This window comes from Macrobrachium rosenbergii, chromosome 56 (assembly GCF_040412425.1).
Source record: "Macrobrachium rosenbergii isolate ZJJX-2024 chromosome 56, ASM4041242v1, whole genome shotgun sequence".
Taxonomy (NCBI): domain Eukaryota; kingdom Metazoa; phylum Arthropoda; class Malacostraca; order Decapoda; family Palaemonidae; genus Macrobrachium; species Macrobrachium rosenbergii.
In genome coordinates, this window is record NC_089796.1 from 45,378,917 (window position 1) to 45,405,439 (window position 26,523).

At 39.9% G+C, this 26,523-nt stretch overlaps 1 protein-coding gene across 1 annotated transcript in view; it reads left to right on the forward strand.

The window, feature by feature from the left end:
* LOC136836303 (protein disulfide-isomerase A4-like) overlaps window positions 1–26,523 on the forward strand; it is a 142,323-nt gene that overhangs the window by 113,166 nt on the left and 2,634 nt on the right. Inside the window, exons 8-10 of the mRNA XM_067100423.1 lie at window positions 2,807–2,963; window positions 3,092–3,254; window positions 3,583–3,653. Coding sequence (XP_066956524.1) covers window positions 2,807–2,963; window positions 3,092–3,254; window positions 3,583–3,653 — 391 coding nt within the window. The remainder of the gene's footprint in view (window positions 1–2,806; window positions 2,964–3,091; window positions 3,255–3,582; window positions 3,654–26,523) is intronic.

Genomic DNA, 26,523 nt, shown 5'->3' on the forward strand with positions numbered 1-26,523 from the left:
TTATGTTACATGAAGGAAGGATCATCATCTGTATATGTCCACTGTCCTCAGGTTCTGTCAATCCTTAAATCAGCAGGTGAACTGGAAGAAGTCTAACTTGGTCCCTTCCACTAAAGCCACTTGTAAGAGTGTGGATCAACACTTGACAAGGATTCATTTGCTCCTAAGAGAATGGGATTTATCGACAAACTTCTTACATCATTTTCGAAAGAAGGCTCTTCAGACTTCCAAGCCCTAGTAGATGGTGATCAATCATTTGGTTTACCTAGAGAAGTTTATCACATCTGCTTCAGGATTTGATCTCTGCAACTTCAGCTGGTCAGTGATTGGAAGGTGTCATCAGTTTTCAAGGTGTTCCTGATTTCAGTAACATGACCTTCATTGATGGGAGCAGGAGAAGAATCATGGGTGGGGAGTTTCAAAAGTTGGCCAGATCTGGAGGTGCTTGTGTTTGTGGATATGCATCTGGTGTGGTGCACACCTGCTGGATCTTAAGGCAAGATGTGCTTGGTCACAAGAGGAACGGATCTTTTGATATAACCCGTTTGGGGTTGTGTCTGACACCAAACTAGTGCCTTGCTGGTTCTTGAGGTATTGCTTACTTCAAGAACCAGCAAGGCACTAGTTTGGTGTCTTGTCATCGTAGTCGGGGCTTTTCATCACCCTTGGCACAAACTTTCACATCTTTTTGTGAAAGTGGTCTCAAAACATTGATACTTGCAAGTTGTTTTGGCAAGTGTGGACCTACTTGTAACATCACGTAACAGGCTTCTGGTGTACAGTGGCACTTCAGCTTAACAGATTACTTGGGGATCTGCCCTTCTGGGAAGTAATGAAATACTCTAGTAACAAGACTGGCTCACAACCTACAGAAGACTTGGGTATCCAAGAATACAATTTCCTTCTATGCCTAAACTTTCAAGAACTTAGTCAGATGAGTTGAAAATTGCATTGTCAGTTGAAGGTAGGAGTGCATAAGGTGTATGCTCTTACCTCTTCATTGTCTTTCAAGTGTAATTTGGAGCTTCTTTCAAAGGTACATGGAGATGCAATTTTACCTACATAAAATTTTACCCGAGAGCTGGAACTCATAGGCATTTGGGCATTTGGATGTTTTTCCTTTGGACATTATTGGTGCAGTGGGTCATGGGTTATGAACAAAAAGGATTGTATGTTTGTCTCCATCCACTGCTTCATAGCTTTCATCTATCATCATCTCTTTTGGCATATTTTGGAGACCTGGCTTTCTGTGGTGATTGTTCATTACAATTCCTTTCAGTCTTCTTTATCGAGTACAAGCTATGGTTTTTTATTACTGAGGCCCTTACAAAAGACTCAATTGAGCATCTAGATAAACTTCAATGTGCATTCCGAGACCCATTTCCTGTCAGAGCTAGTTATTGACAACTAAACTTTTTACCGTCTTCAGTTCCCTCTCTTAGCATTTGATTGAGACTTAATGACTTCTTCCTTTGACCTCCCTCCAAAGTTACTATTTAAAACAATGTTTATAACATAAAACTTGAGGTCTTGAGGTATTTTTTATATAATAACCAACCATCAAATCACCTGAAAATAATTAAAAGATATAATTAAGACCTTGTTCAAAAAACATTCTAACAGCTAAGGGTGCTGAAGATTCCTCTCATTTTGATCTAAGAAATTACTGAATGGCAGGGATGTTGTGGCTACTGGGTTACCTTAGATGTCATATTTTGTTATCCCATACTAGACAGAGACCATGCTGTTAAATGTTCTTACAATTTAGCCTATACAAGTCTCTGTTTCATGATCTGCCACAGTCTTCAATCGAAGTTTCATTGTCTGAGGGTAAATTTTGTCACATTTTATTATTTAATTTTCTTTCAGTTACAATATTCTAAAGTGAACAATTTAAAAAAATATAAGTATACACTGTATATAGAATAAAAAGCAGAGGTTAAAACTATGTAACTGCACCTGGAGGCAACAAGTCAATGATAGCAAACATCAGATCCTTATTTAACTTGCAAGTGACCAGAATTCACAAAAAAAATTCTTAAAATTTCTTATCTCTGGTTGCTCTTGCTGATAATGATTGTCCAGTTTCCTGCCCAGTCATGTATAATCATGAGCTTGTTTCCAGTTATAAACTTATAGTGGGAACTAGACATTCATTATCAATAACAGTAAATATAAATTTGAGGTAAGAAATCATAAGTTGTCTATATAAAACTGAACATTTGCATAGCCTCAAGACCACAGGGGGTGGGGGAATAAGTCAAATCAGTGAATAACTTTCGACCACCCAGAAACTTTCCTTCTTTAATTCCATGAACTTAATGCTTGTACCATAAATGTGATTGACGCACACACTGTTTGTCATCAATTTTGTAAATAATTTTAAGTGTTAAAATTATTTACAATACAAAACACATTTTTCAGTACGAACCCATAATCATAATCTGCTTCACTTACATGCAACTTGTATCATTCAAGGTTGATTGCCCTCAGTGCACATGCCCAGATCTGCATAAGACACTCAAAGTAGGGCTTATCGTTATTGTTTCCTCTGCTGCTATCTTAGATTTGGTACATTTTTTAATAATTCTCTTGAATTGATTATTAAGTGTAAAGTGGAGGTTTGTTTGTGAGGAACCATGTAGTTAGTTTTAGCTGTTAAGAAATTTGGAAAATACTCAAGTGCAAGCTATAAAATAGGGTCTAGGTCAATTAACAGACTTTGGTACTTATCAGAAAATCAAACCCCCAAAGTGAAGTTGAGATGCAGATAAACCATTAAAATTCTTTCCCCTTTTTATTACAGACAACAGGGACATACAAAGAGATAGCGCAATGGATTGCTAAGAAAAGTGTCCCGCTTGTAGGACAGCGAACGAGGAGTAATATGAACTTCAAATATGAGACTAGGCCTCTTGTTGTTGTGTATTATGATGTCAGTTATTCTCATCAATATGTTAAAGGTAATTTTGAACTTTTATTTGACTTCATATCTGCTGTTACATTTACTAAGGCATGTTACTGTGATGTACAACATATTAAACTTAACCCTATATTGTACTATTAGTAAATTATTTCTTGTTTGTGGCAGATACTCAGTACATCCGTAACAAGATTTTACCAGTTGCTGATAAAAATAGAGATATTCTCTTTGCTATATCAAATGAAGAGGAGTTTGAAGAAGAGTTAAAAAGCTTGGGTCTTGAAGATTCTGGTGAAAATGTCAATGCTGGTGTTTGGTCAAGTACATCTAAGTAAGTTTAGAAAATGTAAATTTTACCAGTTCATCCTGATGACTGTAACACTTATCTTAGCTTGTTTAATGTTTATATTGTAACACTTATCTTTAGCTTGTTTAATATTTATAAGACATGAGGTATTTATAGTTGTATAATTTTATTTACTGTAATGTTTATGAAAAATAAGTACAATTGAACTACAGTATTGCCTATTACAGACTGGAGTCAAGACATTCATAAGTTGTATTGAATTGTATGGTAGACAAAGTGGATTAGGATTTCCTTTTATCGAAGAAGAAATAGTGACTGATGGTTACCAGGTATGGTGTTAAATTTCTTGCAGGTATCCCTTGAGTCCAGAGGATGACTTCAGCACTGATGTTTTGGAAGAGTTTGTGAAAGATTTTAAAAATGGTAAGGTGTAGTTAAGAATGTATTGAGTAGTAATTCATTTCATTGTAACAATTAACTTTTATCCTCACTGACTGTATTTGCAACAGAGTTTGGTAATTAGATTCACAAATTTATCACAATATGTGAAACCTTTAATTGTTGTTTAACAATGGCAGCTGCAGTTATTATAATTAGTGAGGGGTGATAGTCTCTTGTGGTAATCACTTGGGTAAATGAGGCTAATGAAAGGCAGCTGCCTAGGGTTATTGTGACTGTTAGAGCACCAGAAGTGGATCAAGGGCTAATAAGGAAATGCTTTAGTATTAACCACTTGAGTATATAGTAAGCAAGTGCCTTCTACACTGTTCATACAATGGAAATACTGTTGCTGTTCATTGATTTAAGCTTCTTTATGCAATAGACTTTTTTATATAAGTACCTTACCCAGTAATTACATAGCTATTAGCATCTTTTAACCAGCAGCTTAAAATTTTGAAATTGCAGGTTGCTCTAGTTTGTTTTGGTTATGGCGACGTGCCCCACCCACTTTCGGGGGAAGAATAGGTACAACATACCAAAGAGCTTCAATTTGTTTCTGCCGGCTGATGGTTGAAGTACTGTGGTTGGCAGCAGCTTGAATTTTGGAATTTATACTGTGCTGGTTGTGTGTTCTTGTGTACAATTGGTGAAGTATTCTTTTTGTAGCCTTGCGGCACTATTTAGTTAGTGTTAGGCAAGTTTTGATCACCAGTTTACGACTTTTTGCCTGTTTTTGGGACTTGTCTTTGGATTATTCATGATGTCTGACACTAGTAATTCCAGTATTAGGTATTGTAGTAAAGGCTGCAATATGAGACTTACTAAGGAATCATATGACTCTCACCATTTGTATTAAGTGTAGGGGACAAACATGTTCAGTTGACTTGAGATGTGAAGAGTGCAGTGAATGGGGCTCAGAAAAGTGGAAGGCCTTAGATTCTCATCTAAAGAAACTGGCTAGAGATAGGAAAAGGAAAGCTATCACTAGGGAGACTAGTAAAGCCTTAGCTAGTCAGGATTCGTCCACCAAGTTGGATACGATTGCACCTGTAATTTCTTCTGATCCCATTCTATCTCCTCTACCTGTGCAAACCCCTCCTTTACCCAACTGTAACGTTTCTGATCCCAACCCCATGGTCAGCCTAGAGTTGAAAATCGATATGCGATTCAAATTAATTGTGCAGTCGATCACTAAATTAGAGTCATCAGTGAAAGTTTTAATAGGTAAAAGTGGATTGGAGCACCCGGTAATGCCCAGTGCTAGTGCGATGGTAGTGGAGGAGGTGGCTGTTCGGCCCGCTGATTCTCCTAGGCCAAGGTCCCTGGCATACTCCCCAGCACCTGGGAGGAGTCAAACTGGTAGCCTAAGGGAAGTCGGTGAGGTCTGCCCCGAGCAGTGTTCCTCCTTCGGTTGATCCTATCCAGAGCAGATTAGACAACATTTTAAGTTTGCTTCGGAAGGCAGGCACCTCCGTCATCTCAGACTCTAGCAGACTTATCCCTTTCACCTGTCTCTTCTGAGGAAGAGGCCGTAGCGGCTTAGGATGTTCCTTCGACAGTGTATTCTGCTTTGTTGAGGTTCCTGTTAGCAACCTTTCCAAGCTTCTTTTTTGCCAGCAACTCCCTCCTCATCACCTGCTTCAGCCCTTTTTCTGGAAGCTCAGTCAGTTGGTTCTTATAAGTTGCATAAGCTGGTTCTCTCCTCCTCTGCAAAAAAGGTGCTGAACGAAGTAGAGGGGTGGCTTGCGGAAAAGAGAGAGCAAGGTAAAGCAGCTTTTTGTTTTCTGTCTTCCAGACTGTCTAGGCCAAGTTATAGATTCTGTGCTATGGGAGAAGCATGTTTTCGGCTTCTGAGCTTGCTCATCTTTTAAAGAATATTTTTAAAGTGTTTGAGGTAATGAGCTTTTTAGACTGGGCACTGGGTGCTTTAGCTTGCAAGATTAGAGACTGCTCTTGCTTGCCTCAAGATTCCTCTTTGGACCTTTTAGGTGTGCTTTCCTGTATTGACAGGTATTCATAACAGCGCACAGGAGCTGGCTGGTCTTTACACCATGGGTGTTCTAAAGAAAAGAGAACTGTGGTGTTCATTTACATCAAAAGGGGTCACACCGTCTCGGAGGTCGGCCCCTTTCTTCTCCCCCTTGGACAGGAAGCATCTTTTTCTTCAGGCTACAGTTTTAGAAATTGCCTCTGACCTGCAGAAAAAGAGCACAGAGGACCCAACCTGCGAGACACCCTAAGGAGTCTTCTGCTCTTCCACCCAGATCTTCGACATCTCTGCAGACTACTGCCTTTCAGAGCTCCTGATCTATACCATACACTAGGACAAGAGCCACCAACAAGTGAGGATATAGTCTTTCATACTCAGGTAGGAGTAAGACTCCTCTTTTGGGAACAGTGGGAACAGAAGGGAGCAGAATCCTGGATAGTGTCTGTCCTGAAAGGGGGCTATGCTATCTGCTTGTGAACAGACCACCTTTAGTTTGCAAGCCTGTCGCATTGACAGCTTACTCTCCAGACTCGTAGAGGTTTGCTGCCCTCTTGCTAGAGGTTGAGTCTCTTGTTCAGAAAGAGGCTTTAGAGGTAGTAGAGGACATTTATTCTGCGGGATTCTACAACCATCTCTTTGTAGTACCCAAGTTGTTGGGGGACTGGAGACCTGTTTTGGATGTAAGCACCCTGAATGTCTTTGTCCAAAAGGCAGCCTTCAAGATGGAAACAAGCCAGTCAGTTCTAGCATCCATTCACCAGGGAGAATGGATGGTATCCATCGACATGCAGGATGCTTACTTTCATATTCCAGTTCATCCTGCTTCGAGAAAGTACCTCAGGTTTGTTTTCCAGGGCAAGTTTGTTTCAGTTTCGGGCACTGTTTCAGTCTTTCGGCAGCCCCTCAAGTTTTTACCAGAGTATTGGCTCCCCTTGCAAAGTGGCTTCATCTGATGGTTATAAAGATATCTCTATATATCTCGACACCTGGCTACTACGTTCCCACTTGAGAGTTCAATGTACGGAGGACATTCGCAGAACCCTTCTCCTGGCCCAGGATTTGGGTCTTCTCATAAATCAAGACAAGTCTACTGACTGCTTCTCAGGAGATTCCTTATTTAGGAATGATGATCAACTCTCAGGATTTTCGGGTTTTCCCCAGTCCCAAAGAGAGTAGAAAAGTGTTTACAGACGGTAAGCAAGTTTTTGGAGCTGGATTATTGCTCAGCCAATTAATGGATGAGCCTCCTGGGCACAGTTTCGTCCATGGAACAGTTCGTCTCTCTGGGGAGGCTAACCTGAGACCTCTCCAATTCTTCTTAAGAGCCAGCTGGAAGAGGAGAAAGTTCCCGGACTTGTTTGTGTTTCCGATAACTACGGAAATCAAAGAGGGTCTCCTTTGGTTGAGTTCCCTCTGAACCCTAGCCTAGAGTTCTTTTGAGATGCTTCAAATCTAGGTTGGGGAGTTCTTTTAGGGGCAAAAGAAGTGTCGGGTACCTGGTCCCAGAAACAGAAAGACTGTCATATCAATGTGAAGGAATTACGGGTGATCTTTCTAGGCCTGCAGTGCTTTGCCCTAGAAGTGCGCAGCAAGTCTATAGCAGTGCATTTGGACAGCACGACTGCACTGGCATACATCAAGAAAGAGGGGAACTCACTCTTTCTCTCGGTACGAAACAGCGAAAGTTCTCCTTCTTTGGTTAAACCAGAACAACATGCAAGTGGTAACCCGCTTTATCCAAGGGAAACTCAATGTTCTGGTGACAAATTGAGCTGCCAGAAACAGGTCCTTCCCATGGAATGGACGTTTGATCCATTGGTTTGCCTGGACCTGTGGAAGCTCTTGGGGAAACCCATGATAGATCTATTTGCGTTCTCCAGGAACCATCGACTACCTCTCTTTGCTCACCAGTACCGGATCCTTTAGCATGGGTGACCAATCAAATGTTGCAGGACTGGATGGGCAAAGATCTGTATGCCTTTCCCCCATTCAGTTTGGTGAGAAAAGTACTCAAATTCCGGTCTCATCAAAACCTGTCCACGATTTTGATAGTCCCCTTCTGACCAGCGATGGAGTGGTTTCCGGATCTGCTGGAACTCTTGCAGATTTCCCAAGGCTGCTGCTGCAGAAGCAACAACTTCTCAGGCAACCATACTTCCAATGGTTTCATCAAAACCTGTCCTTACTGGCCCTAACAGGATACAAGCTGTTAAGCAATTGCTCCGAAAGAATGGCTTTTCAAGAACAGCTGCGGATGCAATTGCTAAGTGCAGAAGGCAGCCTTCAGATAAAGTCTACCAGGCTAAGTGGTCTATCTTCAGGTCTTGGTGTAGCCGAAATAATGTGTCCTCTTCTAGTACCTCTGTAACAGAAATAGCAGACTTTCTGCTTTTCTTATGCTTGGCTAAAGGTCTCTCCACTTCTACCATTAAGGGTTACAGATCAGTGCTACTTCTACCATTAAGGGCTACAGATCAGTGCTAAGCTCTGTTTTCTGCCACAGAGGAATGGACTTATCTTCCAAGATATGTCCAATCTTATTAAGTCTTTTGATGCCATGAAGCTTATTAAGTCTTTTGATACCATGAAGCTTAAAGAAAAGCCTTTAGTGTCCTGGAATTTGGACATAGTTCATAGATGGCTGGTCAGTTCACATTTTGAACCCATGCAGTCCATCAGGATATTTTTTCTGTTTGCTTTGACCACTGCAAAAAAGGTCCAGTGAGATACATGCTTTGGACAAAAATGTCGGCTTTTCCCAGTTTGTTCCTTTTCCCTAGGATTCCTAGCTAAGAACGAATCTCCATCAAATCCATGGCCTCGTTCTTTTACGATTAAAAGCTTGACTGAGATAGTAGGCCTGTCAGAAGAGAGAACGCTTTGTCCGGTGAGGGCTCTTAAGTATATCTCCACAGAACGAAGTCTATTCGTGGTACTTCAAGCAATCTTTGGTGTTCTGTGAAATATCCCTCACGGTCTCTCTATGAATGCCCGGCATTCTTTCTCAGAGACCTTATGTTGCAAACTCATTCCATGGTTAGCGAAGATGCTCTCTCCTCATGTAAGGTAAAGGCCCATGAGATAAGGTGTGTCGCTACGTCTCTGGCATTTAATCACAATTTATCCCTCGCTTCTATTGTACAGTCGACTTTTTGGAAGTGGAAGTCATTGTTTGCATCTCATTATTTAAGGGATATCAAAATGATTTATGATCAGTGCATTACCTTGGGTTCATGTTATGCGGCTGGTGTGGTGTTGGGGGAGGAAATGTAGAAAGCAATGTCCTTTCTTTATTCTCTTCGCCTTGCGTAGTGTTGAGTCACAGGGAAGCCTGGGAATACTGTGTACTTGGAGTACCCTCCAGTCCTTTAATTTTAATGGTTGGGTATTGGTGTTTTTAATTTTTGTTTTGGTGGTTGTGGTGACTGTATTTGTTCTTGTTATTTTGTGCGGTACTGCGCCCTGGGCATGGGAACCTTGTATTCTTTGCTAGTGATCGAAATTGAGTCCATTGCTGCAAAGCACCCACTGCAGTAGTAGGCCCTCAAGGCTATATTGCCTTGCCTCTACTGGATAAGATGAATGCCAACCAGAGGCAGTATCTATCTGTAGCAGCTCTCTTAAAAGGTAAGGTTCAACAACAATGATTCAGTGTTAGCAAATTTCTATTCTCAAATTTCACTACTATTAATAATGTTTTTGGGTAGATATGTCCACCCTTCCCACCTCCATTCAGTGTGGGAATCAGCTATGTAATTACTGGGTAAGTTAATTATATAAAAATGACATTTTTATAATAAAATAAGGTTTTATATATACTTACCCAGTAATTACATGATCAGAGCCCGCCTTGAGTGCATGTTAGCTATCTGACTGAACACCAGTCTTTCCTTTGACAATGAAGGGATGCACGTTCCACTCCTCTCTTGGCAAGGGGAGAGGAGGACAGACAATAAAGCAAGCTCAATAGTTATTACCTGTTTTATTGTCTCTGGCACTTCAGTATAGGTTCCTACAGCCTGATTGAGCTATGGTTTACAAACCCTTTACTTAATGGCCCAGAATTCTAGCATCTGCTACATACTATTTAGCATCTGCTACATACTATATGTGCAGTGCAATAGAGGTGCAGGGTCCCTTCCTCTGCTCCTAAATGGACCAGGAAGGTAACACCCCAGGTTGGGCAAACCTACCAGTTGGTTCAGAGGGTACCCAGAGTCCTCCCACCAGTGGGTAAGAGTCCTATGTAAAGAACCAAGGTTTTTATTTGTGTAGGAACAAATAGCAAATTTTAAAAGTAATTTGTATTTTTCTTAACACAGAAACCTAAAGTTCTTTACATTAACAGCTTACCTTAGCCACCCCTCACTCTGGTACCTGGGCTGAAAGGCAAAGTGGAGTGCAGACCGACAGGTGAGTGAGGCTTCCCCTGTGTAAGTTTGAATGGCCATTCAAGCTTGTGTTCAAAAGCTAATTCTTGTGTAAAGAACTTCAGGTTTGTATGTTAGGAAAAATACATATTACTTTTAAAATTTTAAGATTAAACATAAACTGCAGTTTATGATACTGTACATTCATTTATTGCCACAACATTGATAAAGGACAAAAACCAGATTCATCAAATTATCTCAGTTATGACAAGTATCATAATTCCAGTGCTCTCCCATTTTCACACAGGAATAGGTTCCAAAACCTACTGCAGAAATGCAAAAATCCCCTCGAAAAATGCTTATAACAGGCTTATAACTGCCAAATACCTTGTATCCCTTAAACTAAAATACTTAAAACTGCCTATTTTAACATTTCACTGCTTAATTTGATAGTTCAAACAAAAATATACGTTAAATTATCATACTGAAACAATTTAATATTTCAAACAAAAATACACCCAAAATCATCATCCCAAAACACCCAAAGTAACCTTACATTACAGCACTCTCCTACTACTATTATTCTTAAGTAGGCTGTATACACCCTAAAATGCTTACAACTGCCCATTTTAACAGTTCATTGCCAAACTTGACCATTCAAACAAAAATATACCTCAGACTATCATCCTAGACCACCCTCATATCATTTCAAAGTCATGTTGCAAAATTAAGTTCAAGCCTACAACTGTTACTCTCAAGTATCCCCTACCATTCAGATACACACATTTTCTTTGCCTACGTAACTTTGCACATTGTTCTGCCCCTATTGTATGTAATGTAGTGGGTATATATTTTACGTATATTTTCCTATGTTGTAAGATGATTTTGAAATATTTACTGTACGTCATGTTACGTACAAATGCATTTATGATAAAAAAATTATTTACTACAGTAAGTTATTAATCTTTAAAATATTAATATAATTTCAGTCATCTTATACATTTAACTCAAATGGACAACATAATAATAATAATGGTAACACACTGTAATTTAAAAATTTATGCATTTCTATGGTAAATTTTCTAATTTTAAACAAATTCATATTTCCAATCTTTTCCAACTCTGTCAATTGAAGGGGAAGGTTGGACCTGTCATATATGTCAAATATCTGAGAGAGTTGGGAAAGATAGGGAAGATGAATTTGTTTAAAATTAAACATAATTTAAGAAATACAGTATATTATTATTATTAATATTATTATTATCATTATTATTATTATTATAATTATATTATTATTATTATTATGTTGCCCATTTGGTGGTTAGATAAAATAGCTACGAATCTCTCTCTCTCTCTCTCTCTCTCTCTCTCTCTCTCTCTCTCTCTCTCTCTCTCTCTCTCTCTCTCTCTCTCTCTCTCTCTCTCTCTCTCTCTCTCTCTCTCTCTCTCTCTCTCTCTCTCTCTCTCTCTCTCTCTCTCTCTCTCTCTCTCTCTCTCTCTATGTATATATTTTTAAAGGTAAAAATGTTTATGATGAAATTGAAATGATGATATCATTTCAAAGATTAATAACAACTTATTGTAGTAAATAATTTTTTTGTTTGAAATTAAACAACTTACTATAGAAATGCATAAATTTTTTTAATACAGTGTATTATTATTATTATTATTATTATTATTATTATTATTATTATTATTATTATTATTATTATTATTATTATTATTATCATTATTTCATTATATCATTATTATTATCATTATTATCATTATTATATTATTATCATTATTATTATCATTATTATTAGGTAAATCTTTTATTTATCTTACAAACGTGGTTAGTCCTCACCATCTCCCAGAAATTTATTAAAAATCTCTCTCTCTCTCTCTCTCTCTCTCTCTCTCTCTCTCTCTCTCTCTCTCTCTCTCTCTCTCTCTCTCTCTCTCTCTCATATATATTTAATGAAAAAATACAGTAATTAGTCAATACATGGTGTAGCTCTGAAAAAAAGTGAATGTTATAATTTTAGAGAAACGGCCTAAAGAAAAATCCACAAATTAGTGAAATTTCCCCACTGACAAGTGAATGTGTTCTACAAAAATCTATGACAAAATGAAATGTGGAAATGTGAAATATGTAAAAACGGGGCACTGTATCATCACTCACCAGTCATGCTTCAAGTAGATAAATGGTAAAAAACTATTTTTTTTTAGTAGCATATCTGTTGTGAGCAGTTAAAACCTGGTTAATTTAGACAAGTCACGCTATTGCAAGTAAGAGTTAGGCAAGGTTTTTCTGTTACTAATGTAAAAAAAAAATTGAAAACTAAAATATTTCCTCAGTTGTATTAGCACTTTGGAGTCTTATAAACTGCGCATAAAGGTCAGTAATTTGATAAGTTATGTAAATGTTCATGTAAATCAGCTAACCACAATTAGTTCTTGTGATGGCACCTACAGTCTTGAAACCTGCAGATAACTTACTTTACCAGATAGATGACTTCTTGATAAATGGCTTGATAAAATTCTCTGCAGTTTACTTTTCTTGTGTGAACGGCTTCATGTACTAGGGTATGTTGGAAACCTTGTAGCTCACGTAACAGTGTTTTAAAACAAGTCAACAACCATCAGTAGAGAAGGTCTTTAACCAATACAGGATAATTTTATGCAACAATGGCCTGTTTATAACATGGAGTTGAACAACCAAGAAACCAGTATCATCATGTTTCAGGCAATTGACCTTATCCTTCACCATTTCCTCAAGGCTGTCAAAGGCTTGGGTACGGTGTCCCCCCCCATTTTTATGAGCTTCACATTTTTGCATTTCATTTTGTTGCGGATTTTTGTGGAACACCATTCACTTGTCTGCGGGGGAAATTTCACTAATTTGTGGATTTTTTGGGGCTGTATCTCTAAAATTATCACTAATTCACTTTTTTTCGTAGAGCAGCACGTATGTATTCACTAATTACTGTATTTTTTCATTTGTCATCGTCTCACCCATATGCAGGAAGTGCAATATGAAAGACAAGACCATAAACCACATAGCAAGCAAATGTCCAGCGCTTGCACAGAACTACTACAAAAAGAGGCATGATTCAGTAGCAAAAGCCCTCCACTGGAGCCTGTGCAAGAAACACCAGCTAGCTTGCAGGAATAAGTGGTACGAACAACAACCTGAGGGAGTGATAGAAAATGATCAGGCAAAGATCCTCTGGGACTGTGGTATTAGAACAGATAGGGTGATATGTGCCAGTTAGACCAGACATGACATTGATTGACAAAATCAAGAAGAAAGTATCACTCATTGATGTCGCAATACCATGGGACACCGGAGTAAATGAGAAAGAAAGAGAAAAAATTGATAAGTATCAAGACCTGAAAATCGAAGTAAGAAGGATATGGAATATGCCAGTAAAAATTGTACCCATAATCATAGGAACACTAGGCACAATCCCAAGATCCCTGGAAAGGAATCTGGAAAAACTAGATGCCAAAGTAGCCCCAGGACTCATTTAGAAAATTGTGCTACTAGAAACAGCACACACAGTGAGAAAAGTTATGGACTACTACTACTACTACTACTACTACTACTACTACTACTACTACTACTACTACTACTACTACTACTACTACTACTACTATCCATAGTAAATTATGTGAAATTTTAAACAAACAAATACATATTCCCAAACTTTTCCAAAGATCTCAATTGAGGGTGGGAGGTTGGACCTAACATATATGTCAAATATCTGACCATGAGGGTCCAGTCAGATATTTGACATATATGACAGGTGGTCCGCCCTCTCCCCCCTCAATTGAGAGCTTGGGAAAAGATCCGAATATGTATTTGTTTAAAATTTCACATAATTTACTATAAAAATGCATAAATTTTTAAATTACAGTATATGATGATGATGATGCCGCCGCCCATTTGGGTTAAATAAAATAACTACAGATGATACAGAAAAATCTCTCTCTCTCTCTCGTATGTATATTTTCCTAAATACGTACCTGTACAGTAAATATAATTTCAAAATCATCTTACAAGACAGGAAAATATATGTAAAGTATATGCCTGGTGCATTATATACTGTAGGAGCAGAATGATGCACAAAGTTATGTAGGCCAAAGTTTTTTTTTTTTCTTTTTGTAAATGATTTGTTTAACCAGACCAAAGTAAACTTGCGTGTCTGAATGATGGGGGATACGTAAGGGTAACAGTTGTAGGCTTGAACTTTATTGTGCAACAAGACTTTGAAATATTAGGGTGGTCTGGGATGATAGTCTGAGGCATGTTTTTGTTTGAACTGTCAAGTTTGTCAATGAACTGTTAAAATAGGCAGTTATAAGTGTTTTAGGGGTGTATATAGCCTACTTAAGAGTAACAGCAGTAGGAGAGTACTGTAATGTAAGGTTACTTTGGGTGTTTTGGGATGATGATTAGAGGTGTATTTTTGTTTGAACTATTAAATTGTTATAGTATGATAATTTTAGTTATATTTTTGTTCAAACTATCAAATTAAGCAGTGAAATGTTAAAATAGGCAGTTATAAGCATTTTAGTTTAAGGAGTACATGGCAGTTATAATCCAGTTTTATATAAGCATGTTTAGAGTGGATTTTTGCATTTCTACGTATTGTGCGTTTACACAGTAGGTTCTGGAACCTATTCCCACGTAAAAATGGGGGAACACTGTAATGATACCTGTAGACATACCTACCATGACAAACAGGCCAAATTCAACGCATGGAGACAAAATCTTTCAAATGAAAATTACAGTGGGGCCCCGCTAGATCATGGATCAGCAATCGCGGCTTCAGTTAGTCGCGGGTTGTTCTGTGGAACTTATCTCGAAATATATCGCTGAAAATTCACTAATTCACGAATTTTTTCTCAGAGCCGTATTCACTAATTACTGTACTTTCATTTTATTTTTATGACTAAATACAATTTTTATGATAAAATTATTTACTAATTTTCAAGTACTATACTAATATTAACATAAAGAGCAAAATATCAATAAAATGCTAAATAAAAATTTTGTAAAAACACAAAACAGCCTACTAATTTTCATAAACATTCTCTCTCTCTCTCTCTCTCTCTCTCTCTCTCTCTCTCATTATACAAATCCTATGATGAAAAAACAGCAAAATGTCAATAAAATGTTATTTAACTTACAGAATCCATGTATACTGTATTATATTGATGTATTATGATCGTAATACGTATGAGAAAACTAATTGTCCCGACATTTGTGCTGTTATTCTTTTTTTGGTAGGTACATGTTGCCATATATTTTTTTATTTCCTGAACCATACTTTTTTACAAGTTTAGTTGACTATTATTATCACACACATAACAGTACACAAGAGAATATTCTATCACTGTTGATGTTTCATCTCTAATCACCGGTAAAAATATTCAAAATCTGAATTTCATGTGTAAGCAACACAAGGTTACTGTATTCTCTCTCTCTCTCTCTCTCTCTCTCTCTCTCTCTCTCTCTCTCTCTCTCTCTCTCTCTCTCTCTCTCTCTCTCTCTCTCTCTCTCTCTCTCTCAATGAATTAATATCTTGATATTTGGTTCTTTTAGCAACTAAAAAATTATTTTCCTAATTCTTTCGGTAGTAGTGAGTCACAATCAGCTGATTCTCAGAATGTAAATATTATAAATGTGGGGACGATTGTTTTTTGTCATACACATTATGATAACAGATCCGTATAATACAGTATCCATGGATTCTGTAAGTGAAATAATATTTTATTGATATTTTGCTGTGTTTACATTAATATTAAAGGTAGTCCCCAGGTTATGCCAGACTCAGCTTACGACGTTCCGAGTTTACAACGCTCTTTAAATATATTCATCAAAAATGATTTCCTGGGTACGTTCTGGGTTTACGACGTCGATCCAACAGAAGAAATATGGCTTCAAAATGGCAGAATGGTAAAAATATGAAGGTTTATTGATATAAAAACTGAATAAAAATGCAGGATACATTGTTTTCAAGACACCCAAAGGATTAAAAGTAAGGTTTTCTTATGATTTTCAATGATATTTCAAACGACGCCGATCCAAACGGAATAAAATTTATATTTGTAGAGTAATATTCACTAATTATGATTTTTATTTTATCTTCATGACTTAATACATATTTTAGATAAAAAAAATTGATTTACTAATTTTCAAGTATTAATATTAAGGCAACCACAGCAAAGTATCAATAAAATTTTAAATTAAAATACCGCGAAATCAAAAACAGATTTCAGATGTGAACAACTCAGTCCATCCTCTCTCTCTCTCTCTCTCTCTCTCTCTCTCTCTCTCTCTCTCTCTCTCTCTCTCTCTCTCTCTCTCTCTCTCTCTCTGGTAGAGCAATATTCACTAATTACTGATTTTTATATTTTCATTGCTAAATGCATTTTTACGATAAAGTTATTTATTAATTTTCAAGTACTGTACTAATATTAACATAAACAGCAAAATATCAATAAAATGCTAAATAAATATCTTGTAAAAACACAAAACAGCCTACTAATGTTCATAAACATTCTCTCTCTCTCTCTCTCTCTCTCTCTCTCTCTCTCTCTCTCTCTCTCTCTCAGTATACAAATCCTATAATGTAAAAACATCAAAATATCAATAAAATGTTATTTAACTTACAGAATCCATGTATACTGTATTATATTGATGTATCATGAACGTAATATGTATGAGAAAACTAATCGTCCCGACATTTGTGCTGTTATTCTTTTTTGGTAGGTACATGTTGCCATATATTTTTTTATTTCCTGAACCATACTTTTTTACAAGTTTGACTATTATTATCACACACACAACAGTACACAAGAGAATATTCTATCACTGTTGATGTTTCATCTCTAATCACTGTAAAAATATTCAAAATCCAAATTTCATGTGTAAGCAACACAAGGTTACTGTATGCTCTCTCTCTCTCTCTCTCTCTCTCTCTCTCTCTCTCTCTCTCTCTCTCTCTCTCTCTCTCTCTCTCTCTCTCTCAGTACAGTTTTCTTTAGATTTCGTTTTCTTTAGATTTCGTTCATCGAATTTTAATTTTTCTTGCAGAAAACACATAATCTCGGTAAATTTACTCTAGAATATGAAAATACAATGCAAATTATATCATATATGTTAAATCTGCAAAACAAAAACGTTCAGATACTTAAAAACACCATGCATGTCCTGAAGTAATCAGAATTCCTCAGATGACTTCGTTCATAGAGATCTAAAAGATAGTGTGTGGATATCTCTGTGTAGTACTGTTTATCAGAACGGCAATATTTACTCGTTTTCCGTTATGGACAGGCTTATTATTGCATCATCATACGAGGTAGTGATAATTTCTTCAATTTTTACACATTCATATTTGTATTTCATGGTGTTAAAAGTCAACTGGAATTAATGGCAGTAAATGTTGCGACAGCTACGGTAAGTTGACCAAATCTATTTAAATCTGCAAGAGCGTTTTCTATGATGTGTGGAGCACTTCGGCGGGAAAACACAAGTAACTGGATGTTTCTTGACGTTGCCATAGTTTCTCTCTCTCTCTCTCTCCATTGCTAAAACATGCTATACAAATATAGTATCACTCAATCTCTAAAAAAAAAAAAAAATAAATGAGTAGCTCTACATATAGGCCTAGGCTTAACTCAACATTGCATTTGTTCCTGTATTGTTCCCCACGTTTTTCCTTGGACATTGCTCAAATTTAACTCTTGATTTCACTATGGAAGATCGCGTTTCCGATTGTGCAAGCATTCCGTTCATTGTGGTGTCATACATTCATTTGTGTAAGGTTAATTGGTAGGTTACGTCGAAAAATGTTTATTTTGCTCAGAACTGCCGCTGCAAATTACAACTTGAACGAATACTGTAAAGCTTACTACTGCATTTAAGTATCAATGATGTCAGAATCGTAGAATATGATTGAAAGTTATAGGAGGTCAAGCAAAAAACCAACACTCTAAGACTGAAGCTCCTCCCCTTTCTAAAGTTGCCAGATGTCGCATTATTGAGCAATATATGTCCGAAGATTTAAAAAAACTGTATCTTCACTTTTCTTGCCGAGTGTACAAAGAAAACATTTCACACTATATATAATTTATTTACAAAATGTCTCTATCATCTCTCTCGAGGAAGAGGTCATCATCCCCATCCTCATTGTCGCTAGCGATATCAATGATGACTGGTTCTGTGCTCTCCTGGATATTGTCCAACTTCTAAGACTCTCAAAGTGAGGGGATTGTCTAACAGCCCCTTTCCACACTTCTGGGGTGGCCAAGTAACTATTACCCAGTATAGAAATAATTACCTATTCACACTAGAGTAAATATTGCCATGGGTCTTCTTGCTTGTATGCAAAGTGGCAAGCTGTTGCACAAATGGTCTTGCAATCATGGGGACAATTCCATATCCTGTTGGCCATTATCGAATTTGTTGAAGATTAGACTGTGTAAGAGTTAGTGACTTACTGCCTACCTGGTGGATGGGTGGAGCCTTAGGATGGCATATGTTTATGTTGTGAGGACAAGAAAGGTCAACTGGATATTAACTTATTTATTACCTGAGGATAGGTATACATGGCAGAGTGCGGACAGAAACGTGGTGCCTGACCTCCGATCGCTGTGACCCGCGCTCTGAGCAGTTTGTGTTTGTTGACAGACAAACAAATGGCAATTTTGAGAGACATAATAAATGTACAATGATGAAATACATATCGGCGGAAAGGCCAGAAACTTCTACACATGAATATTTACATGAGAGTCTTGACATAATAAGAAATGCAATGCAGGACGTGATTGATGTGAAATGATTGGAAGATATCTGAAAAATCAATCACGGAATTGCTTTGGGAGCAGGAGCCAGCCCTGAGTTCTTGATACCTGTGGACGTGGGGTGGCTTGGACTGCTGAATCGCCTGGCTGCTTAGCCGAGCGGAAGACTTCCTTAGTGCAGCCCTTGGGATGTCCTCGACCCCATTTCAGGATGGCTCCTGCCAATTTTCTACCGAGTTTCGCTGTCTAACAGGAAAGCTGGTTTCAGCCGGTCGACAGAAACCCAGTCTTCACACCCGTGGATGTTGATGAGATAGGCCTTGGATGATCTGCTGATGACACAGTATGGGCCCCTGTACAGTCTGGTCAAGGATTGGCGTTGGGCGTTGATCCTGATGAAGACATGGGTGGAGGTATCCAAACCCTCAGGGCTATAGACGTGGGTCCTGTCCGTGAAAGTCTTTCGGCAGGGCACGAACTTTTGTGCCACTTCCCTCAGCCTTGGAAGGGAGGTATCTGCGTTGTCCGGTGCTGTGGGGAGGAACTCTCCCGGAATGGCTAGTGTTTCGCCATAGACTTTCTCTACGGAGATTCGTCACCGCCTGCCCTCAGTGTGGTGCGGAGACCTAGCAGGACTCAGGGGAGCTGGGCCTTCCAATTGCCATTGATACAGCGTGCCATCAGAGCTGCCTTCAACGAACGGTGGGCCCTTTCCACCATGCTGTTGGCTGCGGGGTTATATGGCATCATACTGTGGAGAGTTGTCCCCATCAGGCGTGCCAGGGTGACCCAGAACTCTGACAAGAATGCTGGGCCCCTGTCTATAGTTATGCTGCCAGGCACACCGAAACGGCTGACCCAGCTCGACAGGAGGGCCTCTGCACAGGCGCTCGTTGATGCTTCCGTCATTACGGTTGCTTCCAGCCACCGTGTGGAACAGTCTATGACCACCAGGAGGTATCTGGCACCCCCTGATTGCGGCAGAGGACCTACGATGTCTACATGGATGTGACCAAAACGCCGGCGTGGTTGAAGGAATTCTCCAATGCCTGACTCCGTGTGCTGGGTGACTTTACTTGTTTGGCATGGTATGCAGTTCTTCGCCCACTGCCGAACGTCCTTCCTGATACCGTTCTACATGAGCTTCTCTGTCATCAGGCGCGGCGTTGTTTGGCCTGATGGAAGGGACAGGCCGTGGATGACATCGAACGTCTGCTTTCTCCTGGAAATGGGGATCAGGGGGCGCGGGTGGCCAGTGCTGGTGTCACAGAGAAGTGTTGAACTGGATCCTCCTATCGGCATGTCTTCCCATCTCAGTGCGGTGAGTGCCTTGCGGTAGGCTGCTATTTCTGTGTCTGCGACCTGTTCCTTCGCCAGGTCCTCGTAGTCTGTGCCAAGATGGACGGAATTTATCTCGGCCCTTGATAAGGCGTCAGCTACTGGGTTCTTCCTGCCGGGGATGTAGCTAATGGTGCAGCCGAACTCTGAGATAGCAGCCAAGTGCCGCTGCTGCCTCGCAGACCATGCGTCTCCCGCCCTTGTGAACACATGTACTAAAGGCTTGTGGTCTGTGAGGTTGGCAAAAGGGGTGCCTTCAAGGGGTACTTGAAGTGCCGCACTGCTTGGTAGATAGCCAGCAGCTCCCTGTCAAATGTGCTGTAGCGGATCGCCGGTGGTGTTAACTTGCAACTGAAGAAGGCCAGTGGGCATGGGGAGCCGTCTAACACCTGCTCCAGCACCGCCCCGCAAGCGATGTTGCTGACGTCGGTGGTAAGTGTCAGGGAGGCGGTGGGGTTGTGATGTGTTAATGTGGTGGCTTTGGTGAGGGCTGCCTTCGTCTGCTTGAACGCCTGTTGTTGCGGAGCTGCCAAAGCCAGTGCTTTCGGCTTCCCCTTCAGGGCTGCGGTCAGGGGATACATGATGCGGGCGACGTCTGGTATGAAGCGACGGCAGTAGTTGACCATGCTGAGGAACTCCTGCAGGGACTTGATCGTTTTTGGCATTGGGAACTTCTTTACTGTGTCCACCTTGGAGGCCATGGGGCGGACACTTGCCAGGGAGATCTCATGGCCCAGGAAGTCCACCTTTTCTGCTCCGAAGGTACACTTGTTGAACCTGACAACCAAACCGTTCTCCTGCAGGCACTTCAGCACAGCCCGCACATGGCACAGATGTTCCTCCGGGGACCTGGAGAAGGTCAATATGTCGTCTATGTAGCAAACGCAGAAAGGTAGGTCCCCAACATGGTGTCCATAAAGCGTTGGAATGTGGCCCCGGCGTTCCTGAAGCCGAAGGTTGAGTAGGAGAAGGTATATGTTCCGAACGGGTTGGTGATGGCTGTCTTCGGAACGTCGTCGGGGTGCACTGGTACCTGAATATAAGACTTGAGTAAATCCATTTTAGTAAATACTTTGGTCCTGTGCAGGGCACCTGTTTGTCCTGCATGTTCAGCAAGGCATAGTGGTCCTGTGTCATTACTAGGTTCAGCCGACAATAGTCCCCACAGGGCCTCCAGGAGCTGTCTGGTTTCTTTACCGTGTGGAGGGGGGACGCCCACAGGCTCGATGCCTTCCTGCAGATGCCTATCCGTTCCATCTCAGCGAAGGCCCATTTAGCGTCTTGGAGTTTTTTGGGTGGCAAGCGCTGATATTTGGCATTTGTTGGCAGGCCTGTCGCGGTGATATGGTGATGGATGTCATGTTTGGCCTGGGCTCCCGGCAACTGACGCAGCTCTGGCTTGAAGATGTCTGGGAACTCGTGGAGGGTGCTGTACTTGTTCGAAGAGATGGAGCAGACAGCGGGCATCTCCGGCCCAGTGGAGAGTGGTCGGGAGCAGCAGGTTCCGGTATCCAGCAGGCGTTTTCGGCCGACGCCTACCAGAAATCCATGGTGTGTGAGGAAATCAGCACCCAGGAGAGGGAACTTGATGTCCGCAACAACGAAGGGCCAATCATATTTACGGCCCAGGATGGATATTCTGCGGGTCAAAGTTCCATAGCAGTGGATGGGGCTTCCATTTGCGGCCACCAGTGCGGTTGCGGCGGTGGATGTGTGGTCGTGGTCCTCTCTTGACGGCGGAAACACTGATTGCATCGCCCCGGTGTCTACCAGCATCCGTCATTTCGATATGGCATCATGGATGAAGAATCCTACTAGTCAGGAGTCTTTAAGGTTTGAGGTCACTGCTGTTACTTGTGGCTGCTTCTCTCGTTTTTTTTGTGAAAGAACAGGGGCTCTGCAATTTCTGGCGGCACTTCTGAACCTCCGATGGAAGTAACACCAGGCTGGATTTGTCCACATCCTCTGCTGCTGTAGGGCACCTTCCTCCTGTACACCATGTTTGTGTCCTCTGCCTCGTCGTCTTCTGTTACCAGGTTACAGGCTGCGGGTGTTGCGGTGTGTTTTGAGGCCTTGGTGGCCTCGTGGAGTTTGTGTGCAACGTTCACCAATTTGTCCATTAAAAGGGCGTCCGCATCTGTGATTTGCCCCCTCACCTCCTGCAGAAGGCACTGCAGGAATATTTCTCGCGACAAGCTGATCTCCTTCCTGCGACTGTCCGCGTCGACCCCCGGCAGCATCAGGAGACCTTGGAGTTCGTCCCTGGCGTCCCTGGGTCATACGTCCCCCAGGGGCTGGATCATCAGGTCGAGGGCACGTTGGGCTCTCTCTGGGATGGGCATGGAGTATGTTTTGATGAGCTTGTCTTGCAGGTCTCTGTACTTGACTTTGCCTAGCTGCGAATCCAACCATGGGGTGATTTTATTGAAGACCAGAGGGAAGACCACCTCTGGTAGCGTTGTCATGGTTGCATACGCCTTGGTCTCCTCATCTGTAATTTTCGCCACCCAGAAATGGACATCTGGTTGCAGAAACCAGGATGCTGTGTTTTGACGCGAGAATGGGGGGAGTTTATTGCCTGGCTTATTGCTGCCTTCGAAGGCGAGAGAGGGATGCAGAAGATCTGTGCGTCCTCGGAATGACTTTTTACCTCAGTGTCTGACATTCTTCCTCACACCAAAATGCAAAATAGACGCCACATTTAGTCTGTTAATGGTGTTTGGGGCTCGTCAGAAGTCAAAACTATATGCCGTTTGGTTCCGTTAATGACTTCTGAGGATGGTTGACATGAATCGTAAATGACGGGGCCAAACCGTTTGAGCACACCAGAACATACCTGAAGGGTTATGCTGTAATTAATCCATCAGTGGCATGGGTGTTCTCCGAGGAAGGAGCTTTCAGAGGCCTAGACTTTTGTCGCTGTGTGGTTCCGTTAAAGGCTCTCTGAAGGTAAAGCGGTCGTAGTAAGTCCGTTAATGGCGAAGCAAAATCGCTGTGTTTACCGTCACTCCTCAGATCACCAGTTGTGAGGACAAGAAAGGTCAACTGGGTATTAACCTATTTATTACCTGAGCACAGGTATACATGACAGTGTGTGGACGGAAACGTGGTGCCTGGTGCCCACTCTCCAATTTTGTTTGTGACAGACAAACAAACACTCTGAGCAATTTGTGTTTGTTGACAGACAAACAAATGGCAGATTTTTCCTTTGTCAAAATTTTGAGAGACATAATAAATGTACAATGATGAAATACATATCGGCGGAAAGGCCAGAAAATTCTACACATGAATATTTACATGAGAGTCTTGACATAAGAAAAAATGCAATGCATGACGTGATTGATGTGAAAACGAAGAGATGTCTGATGTCTTTACAATGTCACGAATGGTTTTAGGATCTCTGTCTGTGATTTTCTTGGTTCCGGCATTGGTGACTTCATTTTACTCTATAAATATCAAAACTATCGAACTTAGGTAATTAGTAACTTGCAAAAATTAGGTAGGTTATAAAATATACACTTGCCATCTTTTACCTTTATCTGATGCTTTGATAAAAAAGTGTTGCCGAAAAACCGTGTGTTTTGAATCCCCTAGTAAATACATTTTTCATGATAAATTATTTAGTAATTTTCAAGTATGGATATTATGTTCTCTCTTTCTCCGTAATAATTCATGAATATCACTTGATATTTAAGTAAGGCCAACTGCCCATCTCTCTCTCTCTCTCTGTACTGTATATCAAGGGCTTTGCATACACTTCCAGGAGGGTGAGTAGCATTTGTTTCTCTCTCTCTCTCTCTCTCTCTCTGAGATAAGAGAGAGATTTTTGATGCATATGTAACATGTGTTTGTTTTGTATAGCTTTATAGATAACGTGACTTACTTTATTAATTTTTTCATATTTTCCATGCTATAATTACTTTTTGCATTTCAGTAACTAGGAAAAATGAGGTAAGATTTTACATAGTTCTGGTGGATAAGCAGTGATGCAGACAGTCTCTCTCTCTCTCTCTCTCTCTCTCTCTCTCTCTCTCTCTCTCTCTCTCTCTCTCTCTCTCTCTCTCTCTCTCTCACACACAGTAGAATGGTCTAAATTTGGAAGGTTTTTTATGAAAAACTCCATAAAAATGCAGGTTATGTTGTTTTCAAGATGCCTGAAGGATACCCAAAGGATTAAAAGTAAGGTTGTCTTATGATTTTTGATGATTATTTCAGGTTACGCCAATTTTCAGCTTACAACGCAGCGTCAGAGCGGAACCCCGTTGTAAACGGGATTGCCTGTATTTGAAAATTTGTAAATCATTGTAATGTACAAACAGAAGAGAATATTTTATCACTGTTTATTACATTTATAATTTTGTTTTTTTTTTTTCAATGATATTTCAATATTTAAGTACTGTAAAGTATTTAACTCTACTAGGGAATTCCCAATGTTTCTCCTATTTGAAAAAAAAGAAAATGGGACAGCTTCAATATTGTTTGAGAGAAAATGGCTGTTTGAATGTAGGGGCAACTTGAATTTGGTTTTCATGTGTAGCTGTAAGCCATATGTTTTTAAGGGTAGTGTTGTAAGATGAGACTGAAATTATATTAAAGGGTTTCAGGATGATAGTTTAGGTATATTTGGTGTTTGAATTATTAAAATAGGTAGTTATAAGTGTTTTTAGAGGGATTCTTTGGTGTTTGACCTATTGAAGCAGGCAGTTACAAGCATTTTTAGACGGGTGTTCCAACTTATCGCAAGTTTTTGTTAAAGCGGGTGGTTATGGTCCCTAACCTCTGCAATTACCAGGGACCCACTGTACACCATTATTTTTGAGTCTCACCGTGATGTGAATAGAATGTACCATACAGCCGAGAGGAATTACAATAGTTCCTTGAAGAGGAAACTTGAAGGAATTATTACTCGGCTGCATCTGTGGTGGACCAAATTGGCATCATCTATCTTTGGGTCAGGCTTGTCTCCCATTCCACCACTACTAACAGATCATGTTAGATTGGTTACTGGCCCTAGGGAAAAGGCTGAACTGCTTTGAGCTTCTGAAGCTAAGCAATCAGCTGAGGATGTCCCTCTCCCTGATACTTGTAACCCTGAACCCATTCTTATAAAATGTGCATTTTGTTCTAGGGATGTTAAGAAAATTCTGGATAATCTTGATAGCTGGGGTGGAGAAGATAGGGTGTTGTCTCCCAAGATTAGTAGATTCTATAGATGTTTATGCCGACGTAGTATCTTTGCGGATGAGTGCAAGCTTAGTAATATAATGCCTGTTCCAAAGAGTGGCATATCTTCAGACTGCATAACTCTCTAGTCTCCCTGTGCTCTCCAAAGTGGCTGAAAAACTTATTTTTAAGTCACTATATACATATGTGGAATCCAAAGGATTGTTAGCTAATAGTCAGTATGCATAAGGAAGCAGTTAGGTACCAGTGATCCTCTTTTAGACACAACATGCCATTTGCAAGGGAACTTAATAAGGGTTTTGAATGCAGAGTAATTCAAATAATTTTAGTGCTGCTTTCAGTTTAGCAAATTACAAGGCACCTATATATAAATTTCAGAATCTTTTGAGTGGGTGTTAATGATTGATTGATTGATTACGAAATTTAGGTCTTGAAGACCAAGCACCGGAACCCATCAGGATTATTCAGCGCAGTGATGAGGATGAAACATATAAATTAATGATGTGATGGATAACAAAAAGGTGAATATTAAATAAAAACCATAAAAATTATTTATAAATATTTTATATTTAAAAATATATACTTAATATATATAAAATAAATGACAAATCTTTAATAAATGTACTAAGTTTTAAGATTACTTCAAGATTTCCTTACAGGTAGGCAGCAGTGAGTTGCTGTGGATGGGATCTTAAGTGAACCAAGACCTATTGTGTTTGGAGTTCCACAGGGCAGTGTTCTTGGTCCACTGCTATTTTTAGTATATACAAGTGATATGGTTGTTGGACTGGAAAACAAGGTTTTTCAGTATGCCAATGATGCAACACTTGTGGGTGTAGTAAAGTCTCCACTTATGAGAAATGAAGCTGCTCTCAGTTTTAATGAGGACATGGACTGGATCAGGGAATGGTGTAGTCAGTGGGGTATGAGGCCGAACTCCAGTAAAACGAAAACACTATTGATTAGAAGATCTCGTACAGATTTTCCAATACCACACAAAAGTTAGGTATTGTTCGTAAAGCCTCATATATGTATAACAGTGATAAAATCAGTGCAACATGTTTTAGGTCATTTGTACTTCCTTACTAGAATACTATTCTCTGGTGTAGATGTCTGCTTCTGCCAGAGATTTATCTCTTTTAGATAGAGTTGTTCATGGTGGTAAGCTTCTATT